The 20241-nt window shown below is 41.0% G+C and overlaps 1 protein-coding gene across 1 annotated transcript; it reads left to right on the top strand.

Annotated features, from left to right (window-relative positions):
- The first annotated feature begins 3813 nt into the window (after positions 1-3813).
- Positions 3814-20089, top strand: PENK (proenkephalin). Its single transcript, XM_070749170.1, has 4 exons — positions 3814-3891; positions 4033-4136; positions 5923-6063; positions 19161-20089. The coding sequence occupies exons 3-4, from the start codon at positions 5926-5928 to the stop codon at positions 19791-19793; spliced, it is 771 nt and encodes a 256-aa protein (XP_070605271.1). The 5' UTR covers positions 3814-3891; positions 4033-4136; positions 5923-5925; the 3' UTR covers positions 19794-20089.
- The last annotated feature ends 152 nt before the right edge of the window (positions 20090-20241 follow it).

Genomic DNA, 20241 nt, shown 5'->3' with positions numbered 1-20241 from the left:
ACCCCAGTGCTTCGCCTCCCGCTGGGCGGGCTAGAGGCGGGCAGCGGCGGGGGGCGCGATGGATGAAGGTGCGCCGCTCCCCCGAGAAGCGCATTCGGCAGAGGAAGACTCCGCGAATCCCTCGCGGCTCTGTCGCGAGCGCGTCCTCCTGAGGAGGAAATGGAAGCGAGGGCAACGGAACGGCTGTTCGTCGCGGCCCCTGGTGAGTTATGCAGGGCAGGTCAGGGGCGTCGTTTGCCCGCAGTAAAGATGGTGGTGTTTCCTGTTTCGGGTTTTTTCCCCTCACTCATGAGAGAGAGGAGTCCCACGATTCTGGCCGCTCTTTACTCGCCGGCTTTTTGCCTGTCCCTGATCTCTCTCTCTCACACACACACACATACACCCCTTGCAGTGTCTTTGGGACACCTCCGTCTCTCCTTCCCCGAGCTGCTTCTCCTCCCCCCCCAAACCTGCTGCGTCACTAAGCTCCACCCCTCCATAACCCCACCCCCATATGACCAAAGCCCCCCCCCCCCACCGGGCCGTGGAAAACTGGTTTAACTTAAAGCCGGTCCCTGGTGTAAAAAAGGTTGGGGACCTCTGCTGTAAGCCACCCCGAGTCTTCAGAGAGGGGTGGCACAGAAATCCAATAAATAAATAAATAAAATTATATGAAAGATGAGTCTGTAGTCTAGAGGCTAAGGCCACCTGCCTTATAAGGCAGAGCCCCATGTTCAAATCCCAATAAGGGTGTGGCTACCTGATGAAGGCAAATAAACCCAAAATCGATCTATAGAAGTCTCCCTTCTTTTTCATTATCAGCAAAAATATGTTACACACACACACACACACATACAGAAAGAGACACATACATATACATACACATACGTAAGTGTGCATGTGTGTTTTCGCAGATTTTCATGGGTATAGGTATGTAAATCTTGGCATATTCGGATCTCTTCCCATATAAGATTGATAGAATCTTGGCAATGTTTCAACGAGGTCTCACTCGTCATCTTCAGGCTTGTGTTTTTGACTTCATGCTAGGGTGGACAAAGTGTGGTCAGAGCTGCGGTCTTTCTATAAATATTGGTGGAGGTGTGTGGAGTGCTGGTTTAATTGCTGTAAGCCTTGGGGTAGGATCTTGAGTAGTTAATGTTGTTGATGTTTGCAGATTAGTTGATGTTTGCAGATTAGGGGTGACATCCTGAGTAGTTGTTGCAGTTGATGTTTGCAGATTAGTTGGCTATTTCATAATCCCGGGATTTGGTTTGGCTCTGAGTTTGTGGTCTGGCTATGTGTTTATGGCATGTGTCAGTTTGCTTTGTGTGAATGTCGGAGGGAGGTGCAGCAGTTGGAGATGCTGCTGTGGTTTGGCTTCTTGGTGGTGGTTGTATTTTGTCTGTGGGGTGGGTATGGGTTTGGGTCTCCTGAGGATGATTGGTGGTGGAGTCTTGTGTTGTTCTGGATCCGGTTTCAGTTTTCATGGCTGGGATTCGTTTGTTGGTTGGGGCTAGTTTCCAGATGTCTGGTAAGCGGGAGGTATCATCATGTTTCTATTTAAATGGCTTCCATAATTATTCTCTTGTTGAAGTGTTCAGTTTTAGAGATTAATTTGGTTTTTTCAAAATCAATTTCATTTCCTGTTATTTTGAAGTGTTGGAAAAGGAAGGAATTTTTTTCCTCTTTTCTGCCTGCATTCTTGTGTTCTGTGATGCATGCCCTTATTTTCCTATTCGTTTGTCCAATATATGTGGCTGGACAGATTTTGCATGGTATTTCATAGACTCTTTGGTTTTCTAGCTGGATCTTGTCTTTGGGGTTTCTTAAGATGTTGGCTATTTTTTGGTCAGTGCCAAAGGCTGTCTTGATATTCGGTTTGTGGAGAATTTTGCTGATTTTATCTGTAGTGCCTTTGATGTGGTGATAGGATTGTGCATTTATGTAGCAGTCGATGTGTAGTGTTTCCCACTAGATGGTGTGTCCTAGGGAGCCATTACTAGGGAGTGTTACCTATCAACTAATAAAAATGTTACAACACAACCAACCAACCAACCTGCTTGCAGCAATTAAGCCAGCAGTCCACAAACACACACCAATATTTATAGAAAAACGGCAGCTTCGACCACACTTTGTTCGCCTTAGCACGGACAAAACCACCAGCCTGAAGATGACAAGTGAGACCTCGTCGAAACATCGCCAAGATTCTTACAAGGGAAAAGACCGAAATACACCAAGACCTACACACAGAGAGACAAACACAGAGACTCTCTCTCTCACACTCACACACACACTCACGTGTGTGCTTGTACACATTATATATATATATATGTATATGTATGTGTACACACATATATACATTTTCTGCAGTCTTTGAATATTTATTTATTTTTGTTTTCTGTTTTCAGCAAAAAGAAAAAAAATCTAACTGCTGTGTGGTAACATTTTTCCTGTGTGGATTTACTATGTGGATACTATTCTTCCAAAAAAATTTATAACAGTTGTGCATTACCTAAAGTTGCCCTTCATAACACAGTATTAATTGTTTACTGCCACATTTTTTGCAGTAAATTGTTTTCCTGATGGATCTTTACATAGCAGTCAAAGTGCACTCAGGCAGTCAAACCCATAGTCTGTTCTTAAAATTGGACTTCATTATTAGCAACACAAACTATAGTCCCAATACAATTTAGGCCCAAAATCTTTCAGGGAAATTTCTGGATGTGACAAGTTTCTTATTACATACTTCCGTGGCTTCTGTCAGAAAGAACTAAATCGACATCAAATTGATAAGTGAATTGAGAATCTGCTGTGGAACTCCTGTCTCACAATCAGGAGGTGGTGAGTTCGACCCTAGGGTCTCCTGCTTGGGCAGGGGGTTGGACTGGATGACCTGCAAGGTCCCTTCCAACTCTGTTAATCTGAATAATCTGAAAATTCCAGCTTTCCCTCCAATGGGGATCTGGATCAGAACCTTCTAGCAAGCTTAGAACTACATTGCCTTAAACACGATCTAAGCATAACCCATAAAATCATATTTTACAACGTCCTTCCTGTCAACGACTCCTTCAGCTTCAACCACAACACACGAGCTCATAACAGATACAAACTTAATGTAAACCGTTCCAAACTCGACTGCAGGAAATACAATTTTAGTAACCGAGTAGTTGATACATGGCACTCACTACCAGACTCTGTAGTATCATCTCCTAACCCCCCAAACTTTACCCTTAGACTATCCACTGTTGACCTCTCCCAATTCCCAAGAGGTCAGTGCACCAGAGTGCCTTCCATCTGGTCCTAATGTTTCTTTTTTATTTATTTATTTTTTCTACTAGCACCATGCATATTAATATTATTATATCTAATGTTTCTTCTTATTTTCCTTTTTACTAGCATCATGTATATGAATATTATTATATCTTTACATACCTCCAATAAATAAATAAAATAAATAAATAAATAACTTTTTTAAAATCCACATAGCCAAAGTTGATTGGACCCCAAGGGTCAACATGGAAGGTCCCACTTGGGATGATGGGAAGAAGTTATATCCTGGGGTGAAACATCATCCTGATCAAGTGGGAATGACTACCACCTCCACCCACTCACTCAAGGGAACAACGGAATCGTGAGTCTTGCTTTGGCCCTAGGCACGCTGAGATGGCTCTCCCCACTTCCCCCCACCCCGTACCAGATGCTTAGAGATGCTTGACTCCTACTGGATGTCGTAGCTCTTGCGTCACACAGGGGGCAGTAGGCGATTGGGAGAATACGGCCCGCGTCTCCTTTTTTGACTAATTATAAAGTCGCCTTCTCCACTTCTTTGCTCCTGATTTCACTGAAGAGTTCCCAAGCTCGGAGGAGAGCTTGGAAGTTGGTCCCCACCGGCGCCGTCGTCGCTTCTCTCCGGTAAGGTCGACTTGTATTGCATTGCAGCGGATCGCTTCTTCGCCATCTGCTATGCCTTTCCTCCCCCCTCATTCTTTTCCTCCGTTGTTCATTCCTTCCTTTTTTTCTTTCCCTTCTTTCTTTTGCGCCTTCGTTACTTAGCATCTTGAAGAAAAGCCTGTGCCAAGTTCTTCCGTGGGATCCGAGCCAGAGACTTCGCCGCGCACTTCGGAAGCGCAACGCGCAACGCGGAGCAGAGGAGAAATGTAAGTCTGGGCGTGTGAGGAAGAAGGAGGACAGTTGAGCTCCAGGTGTAGCCTTATCCAGCTTTTTCTTAACCTGGATTTCCCGCGCGCACCTCCCGTAGCTCACTGTCGGCGGAGATGTAAAAGGAAGATTTTTACGCAGCGGACGGGATGAAAATGGTCCGCCGCTGGTTATATTAGAGCATCTGGAGCTAGTCGTTGCTCAAGGTTAAATAATCCCGTGAATCCCGTGAAATAATTTTACTTGCGTTATGTTTATACAATCTACTACTCTCCTATGCATGTTTGACAAATAAATAAATAAAATAAATACGTGAAGTTTTTTATTGTTTACTTAGTTTGTAATATTTTTTCTCTTTTTTTCCCCAAGAGTTATAGTGAAACACTGTATAAAAGCCAACATTTTTTTAAAAAGGATTGTTCTGATTATTATGTAGTGAGCTATTTGAGATCCGATAAAGGGAGAGAAAAAATGACACTCGATTTCAAAGAATCTGTTCTAATTATATGTTCTTTCATGCGTGAAATTGTTCACGTATGTAATCATAGACGTTATTGCAGGATCCAGTCAGGATTGGTCAGCAGGATGAGAGGTTTAGTCTTCTGCTATTCGAGATCTGATAAAGGGGGGAAATAACACTCGATTTCAAGGAATCTATTCTAATTATATGTTCTTTCATTGCTTCTGGCATCATGCAAGAAATTGTTCACGTATGTAATCAAAGATGTTATTGTAGGATCCAGTCAGGGTTGGTCAGCAAGATCAGAATATCTGCGAGACCGCCTTCTGCCGCATGAATCCCTGCGGCCGGTTAGGTCCCACAGAGTTGGCCTTCTCCGTGTCCCGTCGACTAAACAATGTCGGCTGGCGGGACCCAGGGGAAGAGTCTTCTCTGTGGCGGCCCCGACCCTCTGGAACCAGCTCCCCCCAGAGATTAGGATTGCCCCCACCCTCCTTGCCTTTCGTAAACTTTTTAAAACCCACCTCTGCCATCAGACATGGGGGAACTGAGACATCTCCCCTTGCCTATGTAGTTTTATGTATGGTATGTTTGTGTGTATGCTTTTAAATAATGGGGGTTTTAGGTTTTTAATGTTAAATTGTTATTTTAGACTTTTAATATTAGATTTGTTATTGTATATTGTTTTATCACTGCTGTGAGCCTCCCCGAGTCTGCAGAGAGGGGTGGTATACAAATCTAATTAATAATAATAATAATAATAATAATAATAATAATAATAATAATAGGCTTAGTCTTCTGCTATTCGAGATCTGATAAAGGGGGGAAATGACACTCGATTTCAAGGAATCTATTCTAATTATATGTTCTTTCATTGCTTCTAGCGTCATGCATGAAATTGTTCACATATGTATCCTCAGGGAACTTGTCTCTAGCAGTGTGCTTTGCTTAGCGGTAATATGGCCACGATTGTGTGTGGAGTTTTAGATTTTGATTGGGGTTTTAGGTGTTGACAGGCACCTTCGAAATACAACACACAGCATAGTCCAAAGCACATATTCTGCTAGAGAGACGTTCCCTGGGAATGGGTTCCAGCACAAATCCAAAAGCTTAGAAGCCTAAATGTCTGGTCGTGGTGACCAGATCATGAAACATTATCCTGAGACACCTATATTTGCCTTCATTCAGGGTAGACATTATTGCTGGCATAATACAGCTAAAAATACTTTGGCTAGTTTTTCCATATGTATTTGTTAGACCAATCTATCGCTGGTATAAAGAATGGAAAATACTGTGACTGAGTTTAATTCTTCTTCTTTTTGCAGACCATGACATTGATCCTGAGGTTTTATTTCTTGCTTTTGGCTCTTAACGCATACATTATCCTTACCATTCAAGCAGAATGTACAAAAGATTGTGCATCCTGTGCTCATCAATTGGCTTCTCATGCTGATATCAACCCGTTGGTAAGCAAAATTTACGCATTGTTATTTTGAAATTCTTTCTCCCAGCTCAGCTTGATACTTGATAGTTGCACAAGTAGATTACAAATTCTAAATTAGATAAATCACTAACAGATTAGCCACTCAATGATGGATTTTAATTATCACTGAAGAATTTACATTATAGTTTATTGTCTATGTATATTTTCACACAGTGCATTGAATCTACATGTCAACTACAGATAGAAGCACAACAATGAATGTTCATCAACAAAATTACAATAGTGCATAAAGTGTTATTTATTTTATATTTTCTCCCCAATGTTTTTAAATGTTATAACTTCATTCACTAGTAAAATATTTCTTAAATATTTATGGGTTTTTTTATTTCATGTTATTGTTTTATTTTAATTTTTGTACTTTTGTACTTTTGTTAATCTTGTCTTCTGGAATTACCTTGGACAAGTCCTTGCATTTTTCTTACCCATGTTTCTTATCCCACCCCACCCCACCCACAAATAGTTTGCCGCTGTTTTTTTCCTTGGGTCAGAGAGAGTAACTGGCAGGACTACTGACCCATCTGGGGTGCCTAAAACTGGAACTCCTGGTCTCCCAATTCTGGCCCATTGCCTTAAACCACAACACAAAGTGAATCTCAGTCTTAATATTATAATACATTAAATATTTAAGTTATATATACTTCATTGACTAATTAATAGTGACTATGCATTACATTAATTGGCTACATTCCTGTACTTTATCACGGTACTTTATCACGCCATACAATGAGTTCACTCGTCCTCTTTAATTCATATAATGCAAAATGCTTGCTCTTATTTATTTATTAATTGGATTTATATCCAATTTAGTAATTGAATTTATCTTGCTGTAACCTCTAAAGAACGGATGGAATAGCAAATAAGACAAAAGGGATGTTAATGCCTCACCCACAGTTCGGCTCGTAATGTTGCAGACTTAACGGAAGCTATGAGTTTTAGAATTAGTACAAACAACAGTGTCTCAGTTATATGGTTTATTATTGTCTCCCTGTATCTTGCTAATGTCATACTATTATAGTGATGGCATAAATAATTTCATTGTTGGTTTCTGTAAACCCTCCGTTGAGTCAGTTTTATGAAGACACTGTGAACCATCTCATTTTATCAAGCTGGATCAATTAAGTTTCATGTGCACTCATAAGTGAGAATAATATGATCAAGAAAAGACTGAAATGTCTATTTACGTTTGAAAAGTTATAGCATGCTCTTCCGACTTTTGAAGATCCAGCTCTTATCTGGCTGTTCTGGGTTGTATGTACGGCATATGTGCCAGAGCTTATAGCAGAGGTTTTATTTAATTAGTGTCTGCTTTCTTACCTTTTTATAAGTACGTAGCTACACTTATATCTAGAGGAAATTTATTGTTCCTCTCTTCTAGATAGCATTTTTTTTAAAAAGACATTCTTATATTTGTTTAATTCTGTCAGGCCTAAAAATAGGTCACGATTCTCTTCTTATTGTCTTTTCATATTGTTTTCACACTTTAGGAATTGGTATTTCAATTTCAGGTGATATTTGAACCTGGTTTCCATTTTACCTTTTGTGGTCTAATCTGACCCAAAACAATATACATTTCAAAAAGACTGTATTTTATTGTAGGTCTTTTCTCTTCCTCTGTCTTTCTAGGTCTTCTTCTGTGAATTTGTTTTTAAAATCTTATCAGGTCTATAAGAGAATGTGCATTGTTATATAAAGTCTCCTTGGCTAATTATTATTATTATTAATAATAATAATAATAATAATAATAAATAAATTATTAATAATAATACATTATTATTATTAACAATAATTTATTTATTATTATTATTTATTTATTTATTAATTATATAATATTATTATAATATTATAATAATAATTTATTAGATTAGTTGAAACTAATAAGTTAGTCATAGAGAAAAAAGTGTCTGCCTATGTTCTTAGCTGTCAATGCCCTTTGCAACTGAAAAACAAATTAGCAGCCAATATTTAATTTTAATAAGTGTCCAGATTTTTTTCCAAAATATATTTTTGAGGGGAAAAGAAGTATTGTATACCAAGTTTTACACAGTCTTCTAAGAGTCCATCCCAGTGAGTAAAAGACTGATATATGTCTGAGCAAATAAGCATAGGTTTACATCAGATGAGGAAACAAAATAAACTGAGATCAATCACTTGGTTTTTTAGCTCCTAAATATTTTATTTAAATTTGAGTGGTTAGTCATTTATCTTTTTTTCTTTCATTTAATTACATCCTGAATAATAATAAGTCCTTTCCATAACTATTTTGTTTGATTTTCCTTTTTTGTTTAGAACAGCACAAGTTAAAATAAAACCCACCAAAAACAAAATAAGCATTATTCCCATAAAGAATGAAAAATTTCTCATGAAGCAAAATCATATACTGGAGATAGCATAATCTAATGCTATCACAGTTCAAAGATATCGCAGTTCATTAATTGCATATTTGGTTCTTGTTCCTTTTAGCCTGCTTTAAAAAACGGCTGTTCTTTAATGCTAATATATTAAATTCACTTAATTCCACTGGTATTTTTTTTTCAATCAGATCTGTTAATTTGGGGTTATGCATTCACACCATAATCACAATTGGATATACTAATTGAATCTGCCTGCAAAGGTTTAAAATATTTTGGATATGAGATTTAACACTAGCAGGAGGTTTTAAAAAGAGGAACTAAATATCAGTTACACTTCAAAAACTAAGCATTTTACAAATGTTTCTGTATAATAATGTTCACATCCAGTTTTATGCTGATGATAACTACGTCATGATTCTATTGAAGTATACTAGATATAATTTATAGCCAAATATTCATATTCAAGCATGCAGGATTTTCTTACTTCAGAGAGAAGTCATGATTCCCTAAGGCTTCTCGAAACACCCCTAATGAATATAAATTATTCCTTCATCAAAACTGAGCTGTAAGAAGTAAACTGGCAGAAGAAATACGCAGTCATAACTGGTAAATAAAGCTCGTGAAATTCCAAGCATGAAAAAAAAAGTAAGAAACAAATGTTTTAAGTAAAACAAGAACAAACTCTCAGTTTGAACAACAAGTATTTATTATAAAGAAATTAAATAGTTTGAATTAATAATGTATCAGGAAGTATGGACTGTCCATTAAAATGCTGGTAAATCCACAGTAACTGAATTTAAACAAGCCTGGGATAAACATATACCCATCCTGAGATAAAATACAGGAAATAGTATAAGGGCAGACTAGATGGATCATGAGATCTTTTTCTGCCATCAGTCTTCTATATTTCTATGTTTCTATGCTCTGACTTACAAACCTTGGGCTTAGATTCTTCTTTATTCTAGTTTCTGAAGTTCCTAATATCCTTTTAGTAATCAGAAATTGGAGAAAAAGTCAGTCAAGGAAGGAAATTATATGTTTCATCATGCAAGAATGTGACCTATTTGGACAACCATTTATTTAGAATGATAGAGTACCTCTTGCTCAAGCTGGGGGTTAAACTAGGTTTCAAATGACCCTAACAGCCTTGCTATTGTATGTTCTATATTCTAAATTATAGCATTGGAAGAAATAAAACTGAAGAAATTAGGAGTCGGTTCAGTATACATATTGATCTTTGTTTTACTTGGCTACTCCAAATGAATTGTCATGGTCCAAAATATTTAATATTAAGTATACAGTTTTTATACAATTTAATCTTTATTTAGTATTACAAATAATAGAATATTTAGGGATGTCAATTATAAAATGCATTTCTTTCTTCAGTCTGTGTTTGCAATCATCTTTCATATTAATTCCTTATTGAATCAAGCCAGCAAAATATTTTTTGCTGTTGTTGTTTGCAACAACAACAACATTGTAACACCATGGACTTTTCCTCCAGGCTTCCCTGTCCTCTACCATTCCCCAGAATCCATTTAAGTTCATGCCGACTGCTTCAGTGATTCCATCCAGTCACTTCATTTTATGTCATCCTCTTCTTGTTTTGCCCTCAATCTTTCCCAGCATTAGGCTCTTCTTCAGTGAGTCCTTCCTTCTCATTAGGAGGCCAAAGTATTTGAGTTTCATTTTCAGGATCTGGTCTTCTAAAGAGTAGTCAGGGTTGATCTCCTTTAGGACTGTCTACTTTGATTGCCTTAAAGCAGCGGTCCCCAAACTACAGCCCACGGGCCGCATGCGGGCTGCTGAGTGCATATATCTGGCCCGCGGGTGAGTGACAGGAAACCAGAAAACCTTGTATAGCCAGTCAGATGTTAACAAAAGAAAATTAAAAACAAAACATAAACATATATGAATTTCAGACTTCCTCTCCCCCTCTAAATAGTATGTTCCCATTTTGCTTTTTACTTTAAAATAAGGTATATGCAGTGTGCATAGGGATTTATTCATAGATTTTTTTAATAGTCCGGCCCTCCAACAGTCCAAGGGACAGTGAACTGGCCCCCTGTGTAAAACGTTTGGGGACCCCTGCCTTAAAGAGTGGTCAGGGTTGATCTGCTGTAGGACTGACAGGTTTGATCCAGTGGTGAAATCTAAAAAATTTCCCTACAGGTTTCATGGGTATGGGTTATTTTGTGGATGTGGCTTGGTGGTCAGGTGGGTGTGGTTTGGTGGTTAGGTGACCAGGTGGGCATGGCCAATTTGTAAAATATAGTGAGATTCACTTAACATCGCTCTTGCTTAGCAACCAAAATTTTGGGCTCAATTGTAGTCATCTCTCTCTCTTTTTTTTCTCTTCCTTCCTTCATTTCTTTTCCTCCTTTCTTTTCTTTCTTTACTTTCCTTCTTTCCTTTTCTTTCCTTTACTCCCCAAGTGTACTTTGATTTCATTCTCCCAGCTCAATGCTGTCCGTCCTCTCCCCCAAATCCATCAAGCAGAAACTGCCTCACTCCCCATTTCATCAAGAGCTGTGGGAGCCACCGTTCCCTGTAAGCTGCACATGTGAGCGCGTGCGCACTCCAAAATACCCTCCTCGGCCGCGCACTCCCCACCCCCCTGCCAGCCCGCGGGGGGGAGGCACGGGCAGTAGAAGGGAGCCGCGGCCACACCTGCCTCTCCATGGTGCCTCCGGCCCCCTCGCGCTCCAGGCCTCTCGGCCCTGCCCCCCACTCACCCGGCCTCTCTTTCTCCTCCGCTGCAAGAGAGGGGGGGCAGGCGTTCTCCGGAGGCTGGCGGGTGCGCGGACCGGCGCGCGCTCTTCCCATCTCCCTGCCTGTGCGCCCGCCCAGAACATTCAAAGTAAGAGCGAAGGCGAAGGGTTTTCTTATTTTGAATGTTCCGGGCGGGTGGGCTGGCAGGGAGATTTGGGGAGCGCGCGCCAGCTGCCCCCCGAACACCTGGCCACCGGCCCGCCCACTCGCCGCCCGCTCACGGCGGGCGGGCTCCAAAAGTCAGCTGGGATACAAAAGTCGGCTGGGATACCGGGAGGCGGAGTGTGGCTGGGCGCCGTGTCTTCGCCTCCGCGCGCCGCCTCCGCCCGTCCGAAAACAAAACGGCTCCAAAAGTCATCCGGGCTCCCGGAAGGCGGTGCGCAGCTACTTCCTCTTCGCTGCAGAGCCGCATGGAGGCGAAGACACGGCGCCCGCCCACACTTTGCCTCCCAGGAGCCCGGCCGACTTTTGGAGCCGTTTTGTTTTCAGCCGGGCGGAGGTGGCACGCGGAGGCGAAGACACGGTGCCCGGCCACGCTCCGCCTCCCGGGAGCCCAGCTGAAAACAAAACGGCTCCAAAAGTCGGCTAGGCTCCCGGGAGGCGGAGCTTGGCCGGGCGCCGTGTCTTCGCCTCCGCGCGCCGCCTCTGCTCGGATGAAAACAAAACGGCTCCAAAAATCAGCCGGGCTCCCGGGAGGCGGTGCACGGCTGCTTCATCTTCGCTGCAGAGCCGCCGGGCAGAGGCGAAGACAACGGCGCCCTCCACTCTCTCTCCATCTCTCTCTCTCTCTCTCTTTTTCTCTCTGTTGCCGGCGTGGTGAACGAGAGAGAAAGAGAGAGAGAGAGAAAGGAGGGGAGAGAGAATGAGAAAGAAAGCGAGAAAGAAAGCAAGAGAGAGAGAAAGAGAGGGGGGAAGGAGGGGGAGGGAAAGACATAGAGGGAGGGAAGGAGGGAGAGAGAAAGAGCAAAAAAGAGAGGAAGGAAGGAAGAGAGAAGGGAAGAGGGATGGAGAGAGAGAGGGATTGAAAGATGAAGGAAGGGAGAGAGAAAGAGGGAGGGAGAGATAGAAAGGAGGGAGAAGGGTGTAGTTAGGGAGAGGGAAAAGGAAGGGCTTGGAGAAAGGCAGGGGGAAAGAAAGATAGAAAGAAAAGAGGGAGGGAGAGATAGAAAGGAAAGAGGGAGGGAGAGATAGAAAGGAAAGAGGGAGGGAGAGATAGAAAGGAAAGAGGGAGGGAAAGATAGAAAGAAAAGAGGGAGAGATAGAAAGGAAAGTGGGAGGGAGGAAAGAGGGAGGAAGACATAGAAAGGATAGAATTATGGATGCAAGAACTTGCTCATGTGTGATAGCGCACGCCCACACTTACTTACTTACTTACTTACTTACTTACTTACTTACTTACTTACTTACTTACTTACTTACTTACTTTATTTATTTATTTATTTATTTATTTATTTATACTTATATGCCGCCTAGTGCCAAAGGGACTGCCGCTCAGACACTATACTTTTCCGCTCACCCCGAAAAAAATTAGAGGGAACACTGGTGGGAGCTGCAGAATTTTCCCGACATTTCTCTTGCTGCCCCCCACCCCAAAACGGTGATTGCCCCCACTGCCACCACAGCCAGACCTCGGTGCCTAAATACACACTGCTTCCGCCTGGGAAAGGGTTTGGAGACAGCTGCTCCAGTGGACTGGGGGAACATTAAGGTGTGGGGAGAAAGAAAAAGGCTGGGGTCAGACCCTTGGCCTCAGAAAGATGGCATGCCAAAGCAAGGATCACTGCCAGACTGGATGAGCTGGAGCGATGCCAGCGGGCAACAAGAAGCCTCTTTCGGGCTCAGCTCGGGCTCACAGTTTCGTTTGTTGAATCTTACTGCAGGAGCAGGAAATGCCCCCTGACAAGGCATTATGGCAGCAGCAGGAACGACTGCCCATGCACAGCCAGTGAGCCAGATCGCTTTGCGTGAGGAGATGGACATGGGCTTGGAAGGAGATCCAGGGTCCCTGAACAGGCACCAGAGGGGCACAGGAGGCCGGACATTGTAGGCTTCCTGGCAGCTTTGTGCTTCCAAAAATGGCAGCCACAATATTTTTTAATCAATGGCTGCCCACTGCTGCTCTGGGGGGGCGGCACTGAGCACCTGGTGTTGGTGCTGCCTGGACTAGCCAGTCACCATGCTCTTTGCCCTCTTTTCAGGCTGAAAAGCTGCTGGACACTTTGGGGAGAGTGATTGCCGTTGAATATGCTCTCTCCTGGTGCAATTTGCCAAGCAGATTCTTCCTGGTCCCTTTCCTTTTTTACCAAGGGCTGCCCACTTCCAAAGTCTCCCTTCCCGCCTTGGCAGTCACGCACTCTCCTTTTGTGCACCCGAGCTTTTAAATAACATTTGCAGCTTCTGATCTTTGGGTGGTTCCCTGAGTGGCTAAAGTTCAGGTCGGGGCATGAATGTATCAGAAAGGGAGTAGGAAGAATCCACTCAGCAAGTTGCGGCAGGGGAGCGCATGCTCGGCAGCAATTCTTTTTCCCAAAGTGTCTGGCAGCTTTTCGGATTGAAAAGAGGGCAAAGAGCACGGCAACTGGCTAGCCTGGCTACCGCCCCTCTCAAGCCATCCACCCACACACTGGCCGAGCGGGACACTAACCTGGTAAGACAAGCAGACATGCCCCGACATGCTTTCCTACCTTCTGCATAGCCATTTGCTTGCCTGCCTTTGCAGCTGTCAACAGGGACACTGGGAAGGCCATGTGGAAGGCAGGAAAGCATGTCAGGGCTGCGGGAAGGGAGTAGGCTACTCTTTCCCTTCCCCCAAACATACTTTCCTGCCTTCTACGTGGCCTTCCACTTGCCTGCCTTCGTAAGCTGGCCATGGGACACAGGCTGTGTAGAAGGCAGGAAAGCATGTCAGGGCTGCGGGAAGGGAGGTAGCAGGGGATGGAGTTTGGAAGACAAGCTGGGATGGTGGGGAGAGAAGGGATCGATAGTTAGGCCATGACTTTGCAGGTTTACTTGGCAGGCAGATCAGAGGTGTAGAACTTCAGGCAGACAAGCGTGCAGAACCGAGACTTGACTGGGTGACTGGTGAGTGGGGGACCAGCTTAAGGGCGTGGCTGGCCAGTTGTCACTATCAGTTTTCTTAACCATGGGCAGTCACCGCTACCACTACACCTGAACAGTCCAAACCAGTAGCATTTCACCCGATTTGATCACCTTGAAGTCCAAGGGACTCGCAGGAGTCTTCTCTAGCACCATAGTTCAAATGCCTCAATTCTTTGGCGCTCAGCCTTCCTTATGGTCCAACTTTCACAGCCATAGATCGCAATTGGAAAAACCATAGCCTTGACTATACACACTTTTGTTGATGGTGATGTCTCTGATTTAAAAAATATTTTATTTATATGCATCTATGCATATTTGCCTGTGACTCTTATTGTCGCCTGCCTGCCCGCCCCCATGTCTGTCTAATAATAATAATAATAATAATAATTTATTAGATTTGTATGCCACCCCTCTCCGTGGACTCGGAGCGGCTCACAACAAATAATATAGCAAATCTAATATTAAAAACATCTAAAACCCCACATTAAAACCATACAACACAATCATTCCATGCTTGTGTTATATGGTTTTAATGATGGGGTTTTAAGATATTTTTTTAATATTAGATTTGTTACATTGTTATATTGTTACTATTCTTGCTGTGAGCTGCCCCGAGTCTGCAGAGAGGGGAAGCATACAAATCTAATAAATTATTATTATTACTATTATTATTATATTATTATTATTATTATTATTATTATTATTATTATTATTATTATTAACTATATATACCTGAGGATATCTTAGTTCCCCTATGCCTGGCGACATAGGTGGATCTTTAGCAACTTACGAAAGGCAAGGAGGGTAGGGGTGGTTCTAATCTCTGGGGGGAGTTGATTCCAAAGTGCCAGGGCCGCCACAGAGAAGGATCTCCCCCTGGGGCCCGCCAGCCAACATTGTTTAGTCGATAGGACCCAGAGGAGGCCAACTCTGGGACCTAATCGGTCGCTGAGATTCACGTGGCAGAAGACAGTTCCAGAAGTATTCTGGTCTGATGCCATGTAGGGCTTTATAGGTCATTACCAACACTTTGAATTGTGAACTAATTGGCAGCCAATTGTGAACTAATTGGCAGCCAATGCAGGCCGCGGAGTGTTGGAAAGACGTGGGCAAATCTAGGTAGCCCTACGATAGCACTAGCAGCCACATTCTGCACGATCTGAAGTTTCCGAACACTCATCAGAGGTAGCCCCATGTAGAGAGCGTTACAGTAGTCAAAACTCTATCTATCTATCCATCCATCCATCCTGAGAAAATATTTCTGCCAAGATTCTGCAAGATAGTTCTGTAATAATTCTGACGTTTCTTAAACCAATTTCCCTGAAAACAGCATTTGAGTAGAATGTTTAATTATACCGTATTGCATGTATCAAAATTGTTGCCATTCCAGTTTCTGTGAACATCACGCAATAAGGAAAACTTTTGTCAGACCCAAGCCCAAAGACAATATAGAGAAATCCAATCAAGTTCAATTCTGTAATTTACTTACACCTAATATACAAAATCTTGCCAGACTAAAGCTAAAACTCTCTAACATAGTAGACTGATGCTGAGAGATTTTAGGATGTGGCTGCCTGAACATCTTTCTCCCTTCAACATGCAGCTCTGGATTATCCAGTCTCTTAATTTGGGTTTACAGTATTAGTCTCCCTGGAAAACTGTTCCAGGTGCATATTTTATCATACATTTGACTTACCAGCATCAACTAATACTGTACATGCTTTTTATTTTGCTTTTCGTTTTGCTTTTATCAGCTTAAATCCTTAAACTTCATAGGCATATATAATAATTTAATGGAGAGAGCATGGGCGGGTATTTGTCTTTATTCAAAATTGTTTTCAATCCCTTAAATGAAGGACAAACAGGATTTATACATTATATGTACACCTACAAAAAGATATTGACAAAATTGAACGGGTCCAAAGACGGGCTACAAGAATGGTGGAAGGTCTTAAGTATAAAACGTATCAGGAAAGACTGAATGAACTCAATCTGTATAGTCTGGAAGACAGAAGGAAAAGGGGGGACATGATCGAAACATTTAAATATGTTAAAGGGTTAAATAGGGTTCAGGAGGGAAGTGTTTTTAACAGGAAAGTGAACACAAGAACAAGGGGACACAATCTGAAGTTAGTTGGGGGAAAGATCAAAGGCAACATGAGAAAATATTATTTTACTGAAAGAGTAGTAGATCCTTGGAACAAACTTCCAGCAGACGTGGTTGGGAAATCCACAGTAACTGAATTTAAACATGCCTGGGATAAACATATATCCATCCTAAGATAAAATACAGGAAATAGTAAAAGGGCAGACTAGATGGACCAAGAGGTCTTTTTCTGCCGTCAGTCTTCTATGTTTCTATGTTTCTATATGTGATTCGCAGTATTCAAATTATAGTACATGAGAGATTTACATATGGTTGTTTGAATTATCATTGCAAAGAATTATGTAAGTACTGAACTACTTATGCAACATTGCTGACATACTTCTCTTTAATCTAGTTGTGCAATACAAGGCAAAGGTAATTAGCTTAGGTAGCACCAGTAATCTATTTCGATACCTTGCAAAACATTGCATGAGTGCTTTATATTTTGGCTCCATCAGATGATCAGAATAATCAAGCATGCAACTACTGAATCTCATGCATATAATCCTACAGTGATCACACTTTAGAAAATGTGCTTGCTATACATGCCTCATTTCCAGACATTGCCCTCGCTGAAAAGGAATGACTAACAATGGAAATTCAGCAGGGAGGGAAGAATGGGATTTAGGTCTGAATTGTAGGGTTTCTACGCACTGTGCAGTGAAAGCAGAAGTGAGTTCCTACAGGTTTGAACCAATTCTATAGAATATTTAGTAACTTGGTGGCTTGGATCACTGAAACTGACAATGAACAAAGCCTGCCACACCCTGAGCCAATTCTCTTGGTGGCGCCTCTGTCATTCGCAGAAGCTTTTTTTTTTTAGGACTGTGCATGCTCGAGTGCAAAGTGTGCGCATGGTGCGCGGCACATCCCTGAGCAAACTGGCAATAGGAGAATCTGGGACCCTCCCAAGTGAAAGAATTCTGGAATCGCTACGCATTGATTCAACTACATAGACCATTTTAAGCATAACCTTCTGTTTAAAAATGAACAGGTCTTAATGGCATCAACTGCTCAAATTATAACTCTGTATATAGAAGAGACAGATTCACGTTTAGTCATAGACTAATTAATTAATTTTAATTAATAAAAACTGTCATGCATTGTTGATTTCAAGGGATTTAAACATAATTTAGTGTATCCTTTTCATGCTATAGAAAAGGGTCAGGAAATAATTGCCATTGTTCTTCCCTATCCCGAAGTTTTATGTATTTTTGCAAAGACTGGGAAAACTTAATGCAATATCCTGCAGCAGGAAAAAGGCCATTATTAAAAACTACTCTGTTATTTCCTTTAGTGGAAAATCCCCTAGTGTCTCCGTGAACATAATGAAGAAAGACCATATATTCATTATTTATACTTTAAAGTTGTTAATAAACTGATTAAAGTTTTATTTAAGACGGCTTTGGGGATCAATTTTCATAAAGTTATTCTGCATCATTCTTAAAAATTTAGCTAGTATGTTATTTTTTTATGAAGTAATTTTGTACTCGTTTTATTAACATGCAAAATATTGAAATACTTATTTCAAAAATATATATTATAACAATCTCCTTTAAAAATAGTTTTGTGTAATAAATATATATTTATTTGCAATGAACTTATATAATCTGATCATTGTTTCAATTACTTTTCTGCCACTGCTCTTGGTTTCATTTCTCTTTGTTTTCTCCTACAGTTTTAGCTATCCCCAAATATTTTTTACAGAATTTTGATTTTTCAACAATTGGGAAGACAGGGGAAATCTGACTATATTTATTTTCACACCGTATGGATATGTATGGCTGTATGGCTAAGAAATTTATGTTTGTAATAACATATAAAGATGTGTTCCATTAGTATAAAGACCATATATAGAACTTCTGAGACATATTTTCAATAGCACTTTCTTCTATCCTTAAACTCAACAATCCTGTATTTCACAAATCATGCAAAATCTTTATCGCTATTGCCAGATTACTGTTTTCAAGAGTACAGTGGTACCTCATCTTATGAACGCCTCTTCTAACGAACTTTTCAAGATACGAACCCGGTGGTTAAGATTTTTTTGCCTCTTCTTCCGAACTATTTTCACCTTACAAACCCAAGCAGCTGCTGCTGGGATGAAGGGGTTTCTTTTTTCCCCCTTTTTTGAAGAAAGAAAAGGGAGGGGCAGCTTGGGGGAGGAAAGATTTTGCAGAGAACAACGTGCTTGCAAAGGCATTGAAATGGTGTCTTTTTAAGAAAAAGGGTGGGATGCCCCCCTTGCCTTTCTTCCTTCCCACTCACCCTTTAGCCTAGCCTTGCTTCTTCCACCTGCCCCCTTTAGCTGCTCCTCCCTGCCCTCTGTTCGCCTCCCTTCTAAAGTTTGGGATTTTCCTGAAGGATTTGCACGCATTATTTGCTTTTACATTGATTCCTATGGGAAACATTGTTTTATCTTACGAACTTTTCACCTTATGAACCTCCTCCTGGAACCAATTAAGTTTGTATGATGAGGTACCACTGTACTTCTTTCTTTAATTCCATCTTTTCCGTTCCTATACTTAGAAATGGATCATTTTGATCAACTTTGATCAAATTTCATAGATCATCAGTTCAGAAGATATCATATTTGATAATATTAAGAATTTAAAATTCTGAAACATAAGACAATATTTCAAGTATTATTTCTACTTCTAAAATAACTTTAAAAATTGAACTATTTTTCAGGCATGTACATTAGAATGTGAAGGAAAACTGCCTTCTGCCAAAGCCTGGGAAACCTGCAAGGAACTTCTTCAGATTACTAAACTGGACAGTCCAAAAGAAGATGAAAGCCATTTGCTAGCCAAAAAATACGGTGGCTTCATGAAAAGGTATGGTGGCTTTATGAAAAAGATGGATGAGCTCTATCATGTAGAACCAGAGGAGGAGCCCAATGTTGGAGAAATTCTTGCTAAAAGATATGGAGGGTTTATGAAGAAAGATTCAGATGATGATGGCTTAGCTAATTCGTCTGATCTTCTGAAAGAGCTTCTTGCAACAGAGGAAAATGCTGAAGTGGGACACTATCAGGACTTGAGTGATAGTGATAGTGAGGTCCTCAAGAGATATGGTGGCTTCATGAGAAGCATAAAGCGCAGTCCGGAGCTGGAAGGTGATGCCAAAGAGTTACAAAAGAGATATGGTGGATTCATGAGAAGAGTAGGAAGGCCAGAATGGTGGCTAGACTACCAGAAAAGATACGGTGGATTTCTCAAGCGGTTTGCTGACACTCTTCTTCCTTCAGATGATGATGGAGAAAATTATTCCAAAGAGGCTCCGGAAATGGAAAAGAGATATGGTGGATTTATGAGATTTTAGCTTTCCTTATTTTGCCCTTTTGATCCCAAATCAAAGACTGCCTCATTGACCATAATTTATTGTAATGTGTTGCTTGTACTGTACAGTTTTTTACTGTCCTGGTTAATAATGCAACTTATTGTCTGTTATTTCAGGTTTTGTGCTCTTTTAAGTTAAAAAATAATTTATGTTTTAGTCTAATTTGTCTATATTGTACTTTCATGCTAAATCTATTTTAATTACCATTTCCATTTCTTTAAGAATGTGATCGTTTCACTGTATATATATAATAAATTCTTCATCTTAACTGCATAAAATATCCTGAAGCAATTTTTGTGGTCACTTAATTTATGAACGGCAAAGATTTAACAGTAGACTCTTTTATGTAAGTTTTATGCTGTCCATGAAATAGAAAACATTCACTTTCTGAAAATATTCCACAAGATTACTTTTAAAATCCTCTGTATTC

Source organism: Erythrolamprus reginae, chromosome 3 (genome assembly GCF_031021105.1).
Source record: "Erythrolamprus reginae isolate rEryReg1 chromosome 3, rEryReg1.hap1, whole genome shotgun sequence".
Lineage (NCBI taxonomy): Eukaryota > Metazoa > Chordata > Lepidosauria > Squamata > Dipsadidae > Erythrolamprus > Erythrolamprus reginae.
The sequence above is the reverse complement of the archived record's forward strand: the minus strand, read 5'-3'. Positions and strand labels throughout refer to the sequence as shown.